The following is a 20,300-nucleotide window of genomic DNA, read 5'->3' as shown; positions in this document are numbered from 1 at the left end:
GTACAATTTTGGTAAATTGCAATGGTAGCCCGATGTCCAGAAGTTTCCGAACAAGCCCGTCGTGCCAGACCTGGTCGAAAGCCTTCTGCACATCTAGAAATGTGGCTATGGCGAATGAACCATCGTTGATGGTTTGAGTAACTTTGGTAGTGAAATCTATTAATGCATGTTTAGTAGATTTACCTGACTGGAATCCGTATTGGAATTTTGGTATGATATTGTGGTTTTCAAAAAAGTCATTGAGCCTCTCTTTTAGGATTAGCTCAAAAACTTTACCCAGAGTATTGATTAATGAAATTGGTCTATAGGATTCCACGTCGGTTGGGGGTTTGCCTTTTTTCAAAAGCATGATGGTGTTGGCCACCTTCCAAGGAGTAGGAAAGTGGCTGTTTTTGAGACATGCATTGAATATTTTAGTTAGAAGAGGAATGATACTCTCTGGAAGTTTTTTGAGGCACCTTCGGTTGATGCCATCAGGTCCGGGAGCGCTGTTTTTGCCGATTTGGCAAAAGCTCTCCGTTTCCCTGTTTGTGAGGGGGTCCATGATAGGATCATAGACTGGAATGTAGTGGTTGAGAGTAACATTTACAATGTATTCTGTGTTGAATTTAAATATGCGATCAAAGTTCGGGTTATCTGGAATTTGAAAATTGTTTTGAAGCGAATTTCTGAATGCTTCGGCTTTCCCTTCTGGGGAATTGACTATGTGATTGTTGACCAACAGATGGGATGGTTGAGATAGTTTTTGTTTTGTTAGGACTTTGAATTTTTGCCAGAATTTACCTCCGTCTCTGTAGTCCAGTTTTGAGGTAGTATCTTCCCACCGGCGAGCCGTTAGGACAGATATCTCCCTCTTTATCCTGGCACAGATCCGGTTGTACTCTGTTTTGATTAGTGGATTTCTGTTGGCCTTGTATTGACGTAGAAGACGTCGTTTTTGTTGGATTTTGGCAATGATGTATTGTGGAAGTGCCGGTGATGTATATGTTATTTGTTTGAGTGGAATTGCGTGCGTGATCGCCTCAGTGATGAGGTTCTCGATTTCGGTTGCACTGGTGTCGATACTATCGTTAGTGTCGAGTTCGCCTAACATAGGGAGATTTTGTGTGATGAAGTTTTGGAATTCAGTCCAGTTAGCGTGACGATAGTCATAGGTCAGTATACACATAGGACAATAGGTCAGTATATTTTTTACTTTTATACCTTGTTTATTATGTGAATTTTGACGTTTTATCATTTTCAATTTTATTGAAAAGTTTTTACTTAGTTAAAAAAATGTTTAGAATTAGTCAATTTATCCATTTTGGGACTTATTTTAAACGTATGCTTTTTCACCCCCAAGAAGGGGTACTTTCACCCCCAAATAAAAGCAATCAACGGCACAAGTTTAACTTTAAAGTGGGATAAACAGAACCTAAATTCAAATTTTCATGAAATTCTGAGTTGACCCTGAAAATTACACGGTATCGCCGTATTTGACTTTCATTTACTAGGCTATTTATTTTAATCAGAATTTTGTTTGTTTTCATGCTAAATATTTCATCTAATGTTAATTTAATTTGAAAGGGTTTTTAAATGCCTTAAAAAAGTTTTAATGACTCTTGCTAAAAAATTAACGGTTTTTTTCGTGACTTAACTTTAATAATTCGAATACATTTCATGGTTAAGTTACCTTCAACGAAGCATAACTCAGTTGGAATTCGCCTACAAAAATTAAAAATCAATCTCTCACATTTTATAGGTTTCATTTTAGTATTTTAGGACATGTTGGTGGTAGGGGAAAGTCGCCTAAGATGGCATACCTAATTTGAACTAAATTTTTTATGTTTATTTAAAATTTTAGAGGCATTTTTGTGGCGCTACGTGATTCCAACTTAAGCTACATTTTAAGTTTTGTACAATATAATATTGATTTTGGACGTTTTTGGTACGCTCTTAATTTTTTTTTTAAATTAGCAAGTATGCCATCATAAGTGACACTTGTCTTGTTTCCTATGATGGCACACCATTTATTTTAAAATAAAAGAACATAATTTTTTATGTTTTACTATGAAAAATAACAACAAAAATAAAAGATAAATGCGTAATATTTTACTAACTTAACTAAAAGGTCATTAAGCAAATAATTTTATTTCTTAACACAATTCGCATATAAACTGTTTTACTTTTTTTCCCACATCCGCACATTCTGCATGGTACCATGAACAGCAAGTCTGACACTGAATCCATATTTCTTTTGAAATTTAATTTAGATTGGGAATACCTACAGTCCCTGATCAATTTATTAGACTCACCCAAGAAATATCAGTTTTTTTTATTTCAAACACCTTAAAAGTATCTTTAAAGTGATATGGGACTGCGAAATGGGTTAAATGACAGTTAATTAATATCTCACAATAAAACACTGAAAACTTTTGTTTTCTATACTTCCACAAAATTTATTATTTACAACTATGTGACTAGAGCTGTTTCGCCAGAGTGCCTTTCTCAAGTGATATAATTTACAATGTGTTTGCCTTTTTAAGTCTCTAACTGAAGAGGTTGAGGAGTGGGGAGCTGTTTATCTCGAGTTGGTCATTCAGAATTATATCTGTATTTTTCAGTTTATTAATTTCCATAGATTCTAAAAAAGGTAGGTTAAGGCCTTTATTTTGGATATGCAGAATTTGAAACTCTTCATTGAAAGAATGATTATGATCTAGAAGGTGAAGTGCGTATGTAGAAGTGTCTGTTTTTCTATTGTTGAAAGCCATTTTGTGTTCTGCTATCCTTTTGTCAAGAGTTCTGCCAGTTTGACCGATGTACGTTTTCGGACAGTCACCACAAGTTAGTTTGTACACACCACTCTGTAGTTGCTTTCTCTTTTGGCTTTTATGACTTACAGAGTGGTGTGTACAAACTAACTTGTAGTGACTGTCCGATAACGTACATCGGTCAAACTGGAAGAACTTTTGACAAACGGATAGCAGAACACAAAAGGGCTTTCAACAATAGAAAAACAGACACTTCTACATACGCACTTCACCTTCTAGATCATAATCATTCTTTCAATGAAGAGTTTCAAATTCTGCATACCCAAAATAAAGGCCTTAAGCTATCTTTTTTAGAATCTATGGAAATTAATAAACTGAAAAATACAGATATAATTCTGAATGACCAACTCGAGACAAACAGCTCCCCACTCCTCAACCTCTTCAGTTAGAGACTTAAAAAGGCAAACACATTGTAAATTATATCACTTGAGAAAGGCACTCTGCCGAAACTGCTGTAGTCACATAGTTGTAAATAATAAATTTTGTGGAAGTATAGGAAACAAAAGTTTTCAGTGTTTTATTGTGAGATAAAATGAACTTCCATCAAGTAACGGTCGAATCCATCAATTAGTTAATTAATAATCGTGCTACATAATTAATTTAAAAATGGTGAAGAATTTTGATTGAATTGTGAAAACTTTACAAATGGCAATAGAATGGGCTAAAAGTATGCAATGACTCAACACTTTTCAACTTTAGTTTTTTAGTTAAATTAGTGGTTGGTGTTCAATTTTTGTAAAATTTTCAGTGCTGAGTGTTAATATTGTTCCATATTAATATTAGCTTTTAATTTGTTTAATTTATTTTAAGATATTAATAGAAATATGTTAATTTCTAAAAGACGAATACCTTCATTTGGAATTTTTTCATATGGGTGATTGTAAAGATCTTTCTTTTGAGCAAATCTTTTCTGTTACTGCTCTATTAGAAAGTATTGCTTGTTGGCAAAGAGAAACAGAAAAAAATGTGGTGTATCTTAATCGTTAGTTCGAAGGTTGGGGGTTGGTATGGCAAAAAGATTTCAGTCACCCTTAGAGGGGAACGAATTTTAAAGATTTTGGCTGTAAAATACAGAAGAGTCACCCATAGCGATATAAGAAATAAATTGGAAGGATCAGAGTGTTCAGTCTTGGAGTCCACTGAACGCCGAAATTTGTAAAGTTTGGGATTCAGATGTCATAGGCCAGTTAATGAATTAACTAAACAACCAATTATCACCACAAATGCTCAAAAACGCTTAATTTGAGCCAATTTGCATAAATACTTTATAGTCATTTTTGTGAAGCGTCCAACACATACTCAAATAAAATGAAGGATGAAGAAACGACCGTTAACCCTCCATCAAATTTTCAAAATAACCTAATTCAACAAGGCACGGTAAGCATGTTTCATGTCAATTTACAGTGTATATCAAATAAAGTCGATATGATCAATGCTTTTCTTGCGGATAAAAAGTTCTATGACGTCATATGTTTTTCAGAGCACTGGCAAACTGAAGAAAATCTAAAATTAATTAACATCTCCGGCTTTTCACTAGCTAACTTTTTCTGTAGGGTTGAAAAGAAGCAAGGTGGCGTTGCAATTTATGTAAAAGAAAATCTTATGTACTCTTCTCTTAATCTAAATGAATATAACGTAGAGCAAACTTCAGAGTTTTGTGCAATTTATATACCTTCAATGAGAACCAATGTTTTAACTGTATACAGATCAGGTAATGGTGACTGTGACTTGTTCTTGGTGAATTTTGAGAATGTTATAGCATTCTTACTTAACAAAGCAGACAAACTGATTATACTTGGGGATTTTAATATAAATTTTAAAATTAAATCTGACTCTTCTTATGATATTCAAAATCTGTTAATGTCTTTTGGTCTAGAAATAACGATAAACGATTATACTAGAATCACATCTCAATCCAGTAGTTGCATCGATAACATTATGACTAACTTTTTTGAAAATATCTACAGGGTGGGCGTATTTGAACCTTGTTTCTCTGACCATCGAGCACAATTTATATCTATTGATTCTGATCTTAAAGTTGTTGACACTAATCAATCACTTCAACGGTCTATTACTTCTTCTGGTTTGCAGAAGCTTAAATATGCACTAGCTAGTACAAAGATGGACTTTTTCTATGACACCAATAACGATCCCGATGTCTTGATGTTCTTTTTAACTGAAACTTATAACAACTTAATATTAAAGTTTTTTTCCATTAAAAAAAGTACGACAAACTGCTAAAATAACACCCGTGCAATGGTTTAATGACGAATTAAGGTCTTACAGATCTAATCTTTCTCTCATTAAACACATTGCAGATGTCACTAAGGATCCCGATATTTTCAAACTATATAAACAACAAAAATATGAATATAATCGGCAGTTACAAAATGCTAAAAAGTCGGCTTACTCTGGTTTTATTGCTAACTCCAATAATAAACCTAGAGACTGCTGGAAAATATTAAACTTCGAAAGAGGCAATACAAGATCCAGTTCGGTACAACCAGATCTATCTCCAGACGAAATAAATCAATTTTTTATTACAATCGCAGAGAATATAATTACATCCCTTCCCACTATTAATAACGATATCCTCTTCAGTTACAGAAACTATCCTTCCCCGAGTAAGTCCTTTTGTTTCCGACCCGTTGTGGAAGATGAGATCTCTCAAATAATTAAATCTCTTAATAATTCCAATTGTAAGGACGTTCACGAAATTAATAGCAAAATTTTAAAAGAAACTTACCAAATAGTTTTAACACCTTTCACTCATCTTATTAACTTAATTTTATCAACTGGAGTATTTCCAGAAGCACTAAAGTACTCAAAGGTACTACCTATCTATAAAAAAGGTGATTCCTCGAAAGCTGACAATTACAGACCCATAAGCATTGTTTCTACATTCGCGAAAGTGATTGAAAAGGTGATCAAACAACAATTATATTCTTATTTTGAGTCTAAAAGTTATTTTAGCAACTCGCAATATGGATTCAGAAGTGCTCGTTCTACTACAAACGCGGTATATAATATTGTGAGCGAGGTGATTGAGGGGCTTGAACGTGGCAATCGCATAGCAATTTCTCTCTGCGATTTGTCGAAGGCTTTTGACTGCGTTTCACATGACATTTTGCTCCACAAATTAAACTATTATGGAATCAGAGGTATCCCTCTTAAGCTTATCTCTTCGTACCTATGTGGTAGACACCAGGCTGTAGTGTCTAAAGGTTATCTCTCCGATTTTCGACCCGTAAAACATGGAGTCCCACAAGGTTCGGTCTTGGGACCTCTTTTATTCATTATATATGTCAACGATTTGCCTCATTTCATATCTCCGTACAAATCAGTACAATTTGCGGATGATACGACATACATAATATCAGGTAATAAAAATGAGGATTTAAAAATGGCTTACGAGGAAGTCTCTGATAAATCTAGCACATGGTTTGCTGCGAACAAACTAAAACTCAATACTGAAAAAACGCAGGACTTGATTATATCTGCAAGTGGTTTACATGGCGATCCAGATGACAAAGACACTGCTAAACTATTAGGAATAACCATAGACAATCGATTGAACTGGTCGGCTCATATTTCACAAGTAAAGGCGAAGCTGTCTAGTTCATTGTTTCTTATTCGTCAACTAGCAAGGGTTGTCAACTTTGAGACATTGAAGGTGACATATTTTTCTTTATTTCACTCACACCTAAGCCATGGATTAATCTTATGGGGCAATTCAACAAATGCTCTTCAAATTTTCAGGATGCAAAAGAAAGCTATCCGGATTTTAGCAGGGGTTAGTTATCTGGAACATTGCCGACCTCTCTTCATCAAATTAAAAATTATGCCGCTACCTACTCTGTTGATATATCAAGTTCTGACTGAAATTCACAGAAAAAGGTCCCATTTAACAAAGCAGTCTGATGTTCACGTTCACAATACGCGATACTCTCACTATTTACGAACAAATCGCTCTAGATTGCGTCTTTCAGATAAAAATTGTCTTAATTATAACTACTACAATATTTTACCAAAAGATATTAAACAGCTAAGCTGTAACAGTTTCAAAAAAGTAATAAAAAGGTATCTGTTGAAACATTGCTTTTATTGCTCGGAAGAATATATGACTCATTGCAGAACATCTACTGAAATGCTTACCGTGACACAAAATATTTTTTGTTAATCTATATTCTTGTTTGTGATACATATTTATAAGTTGTGTTTTATATTTCTGTTTTATATACCTTGTGATTTTATATACCTTGTAATTTTTATATTCCTTATTTTGACTTTGTAATTTTGACTTGCTACAAACAATTTTTTTTTGTAAAGTAGTTAAATAAATCTATCTATCTATCTATCTATCTGTCATACAATGTTTATGAAAATTGGCCGAAACTAAGCGTTTCCTGAGCATTTGTGATGATGGTTTTGGTTCCTTAACTGGTTTATTACATTTGAATCCCATACTGTACAAACTTCGACGTACAGTGGACTCCGATACTGAGCACTCTGCTTCTTCCAATTTATTCCTTATATCGCTATGGGTGACTACCCTGTGCTTTACAGCCAAATTCTTTCAAATTCGTTACCCTCTGGGGGTGACTGAAATCTTTCTCCCATACCCACCCCTCCAAATTGATGTAACAGGATGTTTTTCTTTAAGTTTTTGACTCAACCTTTGAACTGACGATTAAGATACACCACATCTTTTTGCTACTTCTCTTTGACAACATGTGATATTTTCTAATAGAGCAGTTATAGAAGAGATTTCCTCAACAGAAAGATCGTTACAATCACCCATATAAAAAAATTCCAACCGAAGATATTCGTCTTTTAGAAATTATCATATTTCTATTATCTTAAAATAAATTAAACAAATTAAAAGCTACCATTAATATGGAAAAATATTAACACTCAGCACTGCAAATTTTACGAAAATTGAACACTAATTTAACTAAAAAACTAAAGTTGAAAAAATTCAAGTCATCGCACACTTTTAGCACATTCTATTGTCATCTGTCAAGTTTTCAAAATGCAATAATAAAATTTCAACATTTTTATCTTAATTATGTAGCACGATTATTAAGTAATTGTTATTTAACCCATTTTGCAGTTCCTTATCACTTTGAAGATACCTTTAAGGTGCTTGAAATGAAAAAAAAAACTGATATATAGTCCGTCCGCTATAACTTTTCCCATATGCGGTACGATTCATTTTCAATCAAATTAAGTCAAAACCTAAATTGAAACGAACGTCGATGTGTATATACATTTTGTATACTGTATACTGTATACTATATACTACACACATCGGCGTACGTTTCACTTTCTGTTTTGACTTAATTTGATTGAAAATGAATCGTACCGCATGGGAAAAGTTATAGCGGACGGGCTATATCTAGGGTGAGTCTAATAAATTGAGCAGGGACTGTACAGTTTTTAAAATCGACATCAGAGTTTTCATCTTTAAGATCTTTCCAGAATTCCGCTTCTTCGTCTTCACTGCTATTTTGTTCCACTAAAACTTTATTCTTGGCCCTTCTTGCCAGTTTTTTTCTTTCTTAAATTGCTTTTTCTTCTTACTTCTGTCTGAGTTCAAATTAGGTCTGCAGTAGAATTGAGCACACGGGTCTTCCCACGTTTTCGCGTTTTTTCATTTTCTGGTTTACGGGACTTACGGGAGCCTACTGGAAGCGGTGACAATTTTACAATACTGGTCCTTATTTTTTGTACAAATGAAGGTCAAGCTCCATTACTTTCTGGCATTTTAATTTCAGATTTCAGAGATATTTCGTCAGTAGTATTTTCGGAGTGAATAATAGATTCTTCTAAACGCTCTTCTTCTGCATATTCTATGATTGCATACCTATACCATCATTGGATATCCCTAAGTGTGCCATCATCGGAAAAAATCGGCGTTTTATTAAAACAAGATAAAAATCTTAAATCGAAACATATCCTCAAAAAAGTGCACACAACAAACATAATAATAAGTCTAACAAATATACACAAGGGTTTATTTAAGCTTTTCTTCTATTTATTGTACTGGATTCTAAATTTTAATTTTGTGTAATATTACTACGGGACTTGCCGAATAACATATAATTTTCCTACTCACAAAAAGCATCAGAGCACCACTAACTTTATACTAAACTACAAGCCGACTAACTAGCATATACTAATACATCAGTTGTCAGAATAAGTGGGCTGCGTACCAAGATACACTAGCTATGCCATTATATGCTACTTTCCCCTATACATTGTTTCAATTTGAAAAGGTACCACCCTCTATTATTTGGTACCTAGAAAATCTAAAACTATGGAAAAACGCGTCAAATTAATTTGCTATGAGGATATTTTGTAGACCAGTTTTTTACTAAATTATTTCAACCCACTAGCGGGGACACAACCCCCAAAATCTTTAATTGAAAAGGGGGTTGAGTGATACCTCTTTTTAAAGGTTTGTATTTATATTTCTTCTGTATATTATATCTCCAAACATTTTGGAGTTCTGAACTCGATACTTGATATATTTACGGTTTTACTTGATTTTTCCAAAAATACTGAAAACAAATACAGGGTTGGGATAAAGTATGGAACCAAGCAAATATTTTTGAAACGAAAAAAACAATATTTATTAAACTTTGCATGCAAGTACAGTGACGCAAGAGGCATCTGTTGCCATATTTTTTTTACTACTCCACTTCCGATTTTACCGGAAATACCCTTAACTTATTTAATTTAAATGGGACACCCTGTATATTTTTGAGGATTTTAAAAGAACTTGTTATTTTTAATTCATACAAACTAAATTTGGTAGAAAAAATTTGTTAAAAAGTGTCTGTAGATAATTTTTTGTATTAATACAACGTAGTTGAAAATAAACTAGTACCATCTATAAATCTATACTGTAAATTAAAATTGTTGTTTACATGCAATGCATGACTTATTTGAATCTAGTATAGTAGGTAAAACTGTTACTAAACTAATTGACAAAAATAAGTTGTTAATTAAAAAAAATAAAAACGGTTCATTTAAATGAAAAAGATCGTATTGAAATATTAATGATAAATCGGTTATGGCGAATTTTCATATTTTGGAAGTGAATTTTCCAAATCGATGGGCTGGATGTAGAGGATTCATAGAGTGGCCCGCTCGTTCTCCGGACCTCAACCCATTAGATTTTTTTCTTTGGGTTATCTAAAATCACGTGTTTACGTTAGGCGACCAACATGCTTGCAGGATTTGAGAAAAAAGAATCATTTTTATAAATGTGAACTAATACGTGGAGAAATCTTGCAAAAAGTGACTCACGAATTTATTTATAGGTTTGCACGTTGTCAGGAGATGAACAGCAAACATTTTCAACATTTGAAATTATTTTTTTATCTTTAATATCATTGGTCTAACGTAAATATATTAACCTATTTTTTAACTGTAAAGATATTTATTTCTTGTTTTAATCATTATTAAAAAATATCAAGTTCTTTTAAAATATGCAAAAATATACAGGGTATCCCATTTAAAGTAAATAAGTTAAGGGTATTTCCGGCGAAACCGGAAGTGGATTATTATAAAACTATATATTATAGTGGAGTATTTGGCGTCACTGTACTAGTCACATGCCAAGTTTCATAAATATTGTTCTTTTCGTTTCAAAGATATTTGCTTGGTTCCATATTTTATCCCAACTCTGTATACAGGGTGTCCAGAAACTCTACCGACAAACGAAGATAGGAGATTCCTCAGATAATTTTAAGACAATTTAACCAAATTCACCTAGTCCGAAAATACTTCCTAAGGGAGCTAGAGCTCTTTGAAGATGGCGTCTTGTAATTAGTTTTTCTTAAATACCTCCAGAACGCTTTAAGCTAGAAAAACGAAAATTGTTACACATATTTATCTTTTAGAGATAAATCGATTGCATCCATGGTGAATTTCTAGTACCAGTCATAGGCGTCCGTTTTGTGTGGGGCAACAGTTATTGTATCGCATAACTTTTTTGTCTTTAACTTTTAAGCGCTTTTGATACTGGATTATTAAATTGTGAGATATTCTAGTACTAAAAGGTATTCTTGCTTTAAATCGGTAGGACACACCGTTTTCTAGGAAAATTGATTTGAAAATTTTTCGTTTCCTGAATTTGAAAAAGAAATTGAAACATTTTTTCAAAAAAAGACGGTGCATTTTACCAACTTCAAGCAAGAGTAACTTTTAGTACTAGCATACCTCATAATTTAATAATCTAGTGTCAAAAATTCTTAAAAATTAAAGACAAAAAAGGTATGGTATAAAATACCCGTTGACCTACCCAAAACGGACGCATATGCCCGGTACTAGAAATTCACAATTAATCAAATCGATTCATCTTTGGAAAATAAATAAATGTACCAATTTTCGTTTTTTTAAATAGTTGATTTTTATTGAAATTTTTTGTTGATATTCAAACAACGAAAAATTTTCAAATCGATTTTTCTAGAAAACGGTGTGTCCTATCAACTTAAAGTAAGAGTACCTTTTAGTACTATAATACCTTACGTTTTAATAATCCAGACTCAAAAAATGCTTAAAAATTGAAAATAAAAAGTTATACGATAATATAACTGTTGCCCTACCCAAAACGGACGCCTATGACCGGTACTAGAAATTTGTAATTAATGGAATCGATTTAACCCTGAAATATAAATATGTGTACCAATGTTCGTTTTTCTAAATAAAAGTGTTCTGGAGATATTTAAGAAAAACTAATTACCAGACGCCATCTTCAAATAGCTCTAGCTCCTTTAGGAAGCATTTTCGGACTAGATGAATTGGGTTAAATTGTCTTAAAATTATTTGAGGAATCTCCTGTCTTCGTTTGTCGGTAGAGTTTCTGGACACCCTGTATAATGTATGTGGTATTTTTGAAAAGATAGTTAAACGACCTTTAAAATTAGGTATCATTCAATCCCCTTTCCACTCTCTAGCGGAGCGGACACAATCCCCAAAATCTTTAATGGGAAGAGGGGTTGAGTGATACCTCATTTTAAAATCGTTTAACTACCTTTTCAAAAATACCACATACATTATACTGCTTTTCAGTACTTTCGGAAAAATTAAAATTGGTCTTTTGAGTATTGTTTGGAGTACTCTTGGAAAAATCAAGCAAAATCGTAAAGCTATTAAGTATCGAGTTCAGAAGAACAGATGTTTGAAATATTGAGTCCAAGATTTATCCAAAAGTACTGAAAAGAAATATGATGTATTTGGTATTATTGAGAAGGTAGTTGGACGACTTTTAAAAAGAGGTATCACTTAACCTTAACACCTTACAAAAAAATTTGACGTGTTTTTCCATATTTTTAGATTTTCTACAGGCACTAAATTATATACATGGTTATATATAGGGTGAATTATATAGAGGGTGAGGGTATTGATCTTATTTATATCACAATGCTTTAAATTGTAATAGGTTTTCAAGCAATCAAATTTTCATATTTATGCGTTAATATTGATTTATTATAGATGACGATATTTCGCCATATCCGAATAAGCTAGTCAGAAACAGAACTCAAGAAGAAATGGACCAGGAAAAACAACAGGATTATTGGGACAAAGAAGCCGTTGAAGTCTTAGAAGAAAAATTATCCAGAAAGATTAATACAAGTAAGATATATTTAATGATTATTAGGTTTCATGTTGTCCAGCAATATGATTTTTTAATAATTTTTGGATTTGGGGTAATAATGGTATTATATCTAGGTCCTAATGTTGTTCTGAAGCTATTTCCTTGTGGCATTTTTATGATTAATTATTTGTATGGGAAATAAGCCACAATTAAAATGAAAAAAATAATTTTATTAACGTTTCGACGCCCAAATCGGGTGCCGTTGTCAAAATACAAAATATTACTAAAATAAACTAAAGTGTTGTTGCTAAGCAAAAAAATTCTTCTAATAATTTATTTAATCTCACTCATTTATATTGGCAATTCAGACATATATTATACATTTTAAAGTAGAAGACTTTAAAATGATATTGCCAATATTTATGAGTTGCGTTCCTGGGACGACTTACTGAAAGATAGTTCATTCGATTACATGAAATTAACCCCAACTCAAGAATATCCGTCATAAAAAATTATAGCATGTGATATGTCTTTAAAAAGACAACCAAATGCAACGACAGTAAAATTCTCGCGTTAGAGACTTCATAGTAAATCACAAGGGAAAACCAGGAAAAACCTGTGATACTATCCCGACATCGTAAGTATTTGGTCTTACATTAATTTACTCTCAAAAAATAATACCAAATTCTGACTTGTAACATGTTTAAATTATAAATAATATTAATAATACTAGATATATAAGTAATACTAAAATATAAAATATGTACTAGCTCGATATTATTGACTTACTAATCTTGGTATTTTCTTTCTATTGACTTCCTCTTTCAGTATGGGTAACCACATCCTACTGCATTCTACCGAGGAATTTGCGACACAATTGGTTTCATTTAGCATAATTAGAGCCGCTTCTTTGATTTTTCTCTTTTTACTATCTGATTCTTTCAGGACTATACTTGAATCTCTCCACTGAACTCTATGTTCATTATCCCATGCGTGTTGACATATCTGAGATCTCTCAAATTCTCTATTTTTAATATAAGATTGATGTTCATTTATTCTAACGTCTAATGGTCTTGATGTCTCACCTAAATAAAATTGTTCGCATTCACAAGGTATTTTATAAATGCAATTCTTTGTTCTTTCTTGATCATTGTTAGGTTTAGTTTTAGATAGAATAGATCTCAATGTGTTTGTTGTTTTGAATGTTGTTGAAATGTTGAATTTATTTCCTATTGTTTTAAGTTTCTCGGATAGTCCTTTTATATATGGTATTGATATTTTCCTCGTATTATTTCTGGTGAATGTTGTAGGATCCCGTTCTAAGTTGTTCTGTTCCATTCGATCCAATCTTGACAATTCCTTATTTATAAACGATAAAGGATAATCATTTTTTAATAAAACAGATGTTAACAATTGTTTTTCTGCTAAAAAGGAATTTTCGTTAGAACAAGTAATTTTGGCTCTATCATATAAGGATTTAATGATTCCCTTTTTAACGTTGATGTTGTGATTTGACTTGTAATTGAGATATCTGTTGGTGTGTGTTGGTTTTCTATACACTTGAGTCTCATATCCAATATCCTTCTTTGAGATCAAAACATCGAGGAAAGGTAGGCTGTTATTGTATTCCTTTTCCATTGTAAATTTTATTGTCTCTTCTTGATCGTTTATAATATTCAGGAACGTATCCAACAATTCTGATCTATGAGGCCATATTGAAAACACATCATCTATATATCTCCACCATACTGTGGGTTTTAAATTTTGTTTAAAAATAATATTAGTTTCGAAATCCTCCATAAATATATTAGCCAATAATGGAGATAAAGAAGAGCCCATTGCTAGACCAAAATTTTGTTTATAGAATTCATTGTTTAGTTGAAAATAGGTATTATGGGTACATAATGTCAATAACTCCATTATAGCTGATACATTTAGTCTTGTCCTAGTTGCCAATGTATTATCATTCTCTAATTTCGTTTTGATTATGTTTAAAGTTTTATCTAATGGTACATTTGTAAATAAACTGTTTATGTCAAAACTTACTAAAATATTATTTGGATTAAATTCAATAGTTGATAATTTGTTTAAAAAATACAAAACATTTTTTAAACAAATTATCAACTATTGAATTTAATCCAAATAATATTTTAGTAAGTTTTGACATAAACAGTTTATTTACAAATGTACCATTAGATAAAACTTTAAACATAATCAAAACGAAATTAGAGAATGATAATACATTGGCAACTAGGACAAGACTAAATGTATCAGCTATAATGGAGTTATTGACATTATGTACCCATAATACCTATTTTCAACTAAACAATGAATTCTATAAACAAAATTTTGGTCTAGCAATGGGCTCTTCTTTATCTCCATTATTGGCTAATATATTTATGGAGGATTTCGAAACTAATATTATTTTTAAACAAAATTTAAAACCCACAGTATGGTGGAGATATATAGATGATGTGTTTTCAATATGGCCTCATAGATCAGAATTGTTGGATACGTTCCTGAATATTATAAACGATCAAGAAGAGACAATAAAATTTACAATGGAAAAGGAATACAATAACAGCCTACCTTTCCTCGATGTTTTGATCTCAAAGAAGGATATTGGATATGAGACTCAAGTGTATAGAAAACCAACACACACCAACAGATATCTCAATTACAAGTCAAATCACAACATCAACGTTAAAAAGGGAATCATTAAATCCTTATATGATAGAGCCAAAATTACTTGTTCTAACGAAAATTCCTTTTTAGCAGAAAAACAATTGTTAACATCTGTTTTATTAAAAAATGATTATCCTTTATCGTTTATAAATAAGGAATTGTCAAGATTGGATCGAATGGAACAGAACAACTTAGAACGGGATCCTACAACATTCACCAGAAATAATACGAGGAAAATATCAATACCATATATAAAAGGACTATCCGAGAAACTTAAAACAATAGGAAATAAATTCAACATTTCAACAACATTCAAAACAACAAACACATTGAGATCTATTCTATCTAAAACTAAACCTAACAATGATCAAGAAAGAACAAAGAATTGCATTTATAAAATACCTTGTGAATGCGAACAATTTTATTTAGGTGAGACATCAAGACCATTAGACGTTAGAATAAATGAACATCAATCTTATATTAAAAATAGAGAATTTGAGAGATCTCAGATATGTCAACACGCATGGGATAATGAACATAGAGTTCAGTGGAGAGATTCAAGTATAGTCCTGAAAGAATCAGATAGTAAAAAGAGAAAAATCAAAGAAGCGGCTCTAATTATGCTAAATGAAACCAATTGTGTCGCAAATTCCTCGGTAGAATGCAGTAGGATGTGGTTACCCATACTGAAAGAGGAAGTCAATAGAAAGAAAATACCAAGATTAGTAAGTCAATAATATCGAGCTAGTACATATTTTATATTTTAGTATTACTTATATATCTAGTATTATTAATATTATTTATAATTTAAACATGTTACAAGTCAGAATTTGGTATTATTTTTTGAGAGTAAATTAATGTAAGACCAAATACTTACGATGTCGGGATAGTATCACAGGTTTTTCCTGGTTTTCCCTTGTGATTTACTATGAAGTCTCTAACGCGAGAATTTTACTGTCGTTGCATTTGGTTGTCTTTTTAAAGACATATCACATGCTATAATTTTTTATGACGGATATTCTTGAGTTGGGGTTAATTTCATGTAATCGAATGAACTATCTTTCAGTAAGTCGTCCCAGGAACGCAACTCATAAATATTGGCAATATCATTTTAAAGTCTTCTACTTTAAAATGTATAATATATGTCTGAATTGCCAATATAAATGAGTGAGATTAAATAAATTATTAGAAGAATTTTTTTGCTTAGCAACAACACTTTAGTTTATTTTAGTAATATTTTGTATTTTGACAACGGCACCCGATTTGGGCGTCGAAACGTTAATAAAATTATTTTTTTCATTTTAATTGTGGCTTATTTCCCATACAAATAATTAATCATAAAAATGCCACAAGGAAATAGCTTCAGAACAACATTAAGAAACCGGTATGGGCCTATCGTGTGTCAAAATTTTAGGAAATTGGAAACCTTCTACGAGAAACTGGCACATTGTCAAAATTCAATAAAATTTTTAAGAAGATGTAGAAATAACAACATAATACCAAAGGGCTTGAGGTTACGGCCAGCATACTCAAGCAGAAGACTCCAAAATATTCTACATAGAGCCAGTTTGTCGATGATCCGGGAAAGGTTGCAATTTCACAGGTCAAATTTATTTTTTATCGAACAAGACATCGTAAGTATTGAAGATTTACTTTTCGGAATGATATCAAATTCTGATTTTGATCGAATTATTTTTAGTTTACACATAATTTATGAAAATTCATATCAGAAACAAAGAAATATACATTTAAATAAATTTAATAATCTTTTAGAACAAAATAGTTTACATACTTTTGATAACCTAAATAGAAATAATGACATATTAGCGACAGTTGTCAATCTATCAAATAGACATTTAAATGCAACGGAAAATTTGGTATTGTCAAAAGGTTTAAACTATGCTGTTACTCATCCATCTATTCCAAAATTAGACATAATCAGCTCAGTGGAGAAAATATCCCAGTGTCTACCAACTCATGAAAAAGAACAATATAGGGTACTATGTAAACTTGAATTGGAAAAGTCTAATCAAATTGAACAGAATATCAGCAAAGAGGAAATGAAAGCTTTAAAAACTTTAAGAAATGATGACTCCATAACAATCCTACCAGCGGATAAAGGCAATGCAACTGTAATAATGAATAAAATACAATATGAGGACAAAATTACAGATCTAATTACAAATGGACCTTATAGCAAATTAACGAAGGATCCAACGAAGACACTAGAAAACAAAATATATAGAACTTTATTCAAATTTAAAAATGATCTAACATACTATCAAAGAAAATTAATGACACCTCACTACAGTAAGACACCACATTTTTATGGAGTGCCGAAAATTCATAAAGCGAACATACCACTTAGACCCATTTGTAGTACCATCAATTCTCCTTGTAGTGAACTATCAAAATTCTTATTAAACATTCTAAAACCATTTGCTAATAATGATGACACTTTTATAAAAAATACAAAACATTTTTTAAACAAATTATCAACTATTGAATTTAATCCAAATAATATTTTAGTAAGTTTTGACATAAACAGTTTATTTACAAATGTACCATTAGATAAAACTTTAAACATAATCAAAACGAAATTAGAGAATGATAATACATTGGCAACTAGGACAAGACTAAATGTATCAGCTATAATGGAGTTATTGACATTATGTACCCATAATACCTATTTTCAACTAAACAATGAATTCTATAAACAAAATTTTGGTCTAGCAATGGGCTCTTCTTTATCTCCATTATTGGCTAATATATTTATGGAGGATTTCGAAACTAATATTATTTTTAAACAAAATTTAAAACCCACAGTATGGTGGAGATATATAGATGATGTGTTTTCAATATGGCCTCATAGATCAGAATTGTTGGATACGTTCCTGAATATTATAAACGATCAAGAAGAGACAATAAAATTTACAATGGAAAAGGAATACAATAACAGCCTACCTTTCCTCGATGTTTTGATCTCAAAGAAGGATATTGGATATGAGACTCAAGTGTATAGAAAACCAACACACACCAACAGATATCTCAATTACAAGTCAAATCACAACATCAACGTTAAAAAGGGAATCATTAAATCCTTATATGATAGAGCCAAAATTACTTGTTCTAACGAAAATTCCTTTTTAGCAGAAAAACAATTGTTAACATCTGTTTTATTAAAAAATGATTATCCTTTATCGTTTATAAATAAGGAATTGTCAAGATTGGATCGAATGGAACAGAACAACTTAGAACGGGATCCTACAACATTCACCAGAAATAATACGAGGAAAATATCAATACCATATATAAAAGGACTATCCGAGAAACTTAAAACAATAGGAAATAAATTCAACATTTCAACAACATTCAAAACAACAAACACATTGAGATCTATTCTATCTAAAACTAAACCTAACAATGATCAAGAAAGAACAAAGAATTGCATTTATAAAATACCTTGTGAATGCGAACAATTTTATTTAGGTGAGACATCAAGACCATTAGACGTTAGAATAAATGAACATCAATCTTATATTAAAAATAGAGAATTTGAGAGATCTCAGATATGTCAACACGCATGGGATAATGAACATAGAGTTCAGTGGAGAGATTCAAGTATAGTCCTGAAAGAATCAGATAGTAAAAAGAGAAAAATCAAAGAAGCGGCTCTAATTATGCTAAATGAAACCAATTGTGTCGCAAATTCCTCGGTAGAATGCAGTAGGATGTGGTTACCCATACTGAAAGAGGAAGTCAATAGAAAGAAAATACCAAGATTAGTAAGTCAATAATATCGAGCTAGTACATATTTTATATTTTAGTATTACTTATATATCTAGTATTATTAATATTATTTATAATTTAAACATGTTACAAGTCAGAATTTGGTATTATTTTTTGAGAGTAAATTAATGTAAGACCAAATACTTACGATGTCGGGATAGTATCACAGGTTTTTCCTGGTTTTCCCTTGTGATTTACTATGAAGTCTCTAACGCGAGAATTTTACTGTCGTTGCATTTGGTTGTCTTTTTAAAGACATATCACATGCTATAATTTTTTATGACGGATATTCTTGAGTTGGGGTTAATTTCATGTAATCGAATGAACTATCTTTCAGTAAGTCGTCCCAGGAACGCAACTCATAAATATTGGCAATATCATTTTAAAGTCTTCTACTTTAAAATGTATAATATATGTCTGAATTGCCAATATAAATGAGTGAGATTAAATAAATTATTAGAAGAATTTTTTTGCTTAGCAACAACACTTTAGTTTATTTTAGTAATATTTTGTATTTTGACAACGGCACCCGATTTGGGCGTCGAAACGTTAATAAAATTATTTTTTTCATTTTAATTGTGGCTTATTTCCCATACAAATAATTAATCATAAAAATGCCACAAGGAAATAGCTTCAGAACAACATTAAGAAACCGGTATGGGCCTATCGTGTGTCAAAATTTTAGGAAATTGGAAACCTTCTACGAGAAACTGGCACATTGTCAAAATTCAATAAAATTTTTAAGAAGATGTAGAAATAACAACATAATACCAAAGGGCTTGAGGTTACGGCCAGCATACTCAAGCAGAAGACTCCAAAATATTCTACATAGAGCCAGTTTGTCGATGATCCGGGAAAGGTTGCAATTTCACAGGTCAAATTTATTTTTTATCGAACAAGACATCGTAAGTATTGAAGATTTACTTTTCGGAATGATATCAAATTCTGATTTTGATCGAATTATTTTTAGTTTACACATAATTTATGAAAATTCATATCAGAAACAAAGAAATATACATTTAAATAAATTTAATAATCTTTTAGAACAAAATAGTTTACATACTTTTGATAACCTAAATAGAAATAATGACATATTAGCGACAGTTGTCAATCTATCAAATAGACATTTAAATGCAACGGAAAATTTGGTATTGTCAAAAGGTTTAAACTATGCTGTTACTCATCCATCTATTCCAAAATTAGACATAATCAGCTCAGTGGAGAAAATATCCCAGTGTCTACCAACTCATGAAAAAGAACAATATAGGGTACTATGTAAACTTGAATTGGAAAAGTCTAATCAAATTGAACAGAATATCAGCAAAGAGGAAATGAAAGCTTTAAAAACTTTAAGAAATGATGACTCCATAACAATCCTACCAGCGGATAAAGGCAATGCAACTGTA

General features: G+C 31.5%; 1 protein-coding gene across 1 annotated transcript in view; it reads left to right on the top strand.

The window, feature by feature from the left end:
- The window catches only part of LOC126882726 (membrane-bound alkaline phosphatase-like), a 124,168-nt gene that overhangs the window by 28,607 nt on the left and 75,261 nt on the right, over positions 1-20,300 (top strand). Inside the window, exon 2 of the mRNA XM_050647715.1 lies at positions 12,318-12,458. Coding sequence (XP_050503672.1) covers positions 12,318-12,458 — 141 coding nt within the window. The remainder of the gene's footprint in view (positions 1-12,317; positions 12,459-20,300) is intronic.

This window comes from Diabrotica virgifera, chromosome 1 (assembly GCF_917563875.1).
Source record: "Diabrotica virgifera virgifera chromosome 1, PGI_DIABVI_V3a".
NCBI lineage: Eukaryota > Metazoa > Arthropoda > Insecta > Coleoptera > Chrysomelidae > Diabrotica > Diabrotica virgifera.
This window is presented reverse-complemented; position numbering and strand designations above follow the sequence as displayed.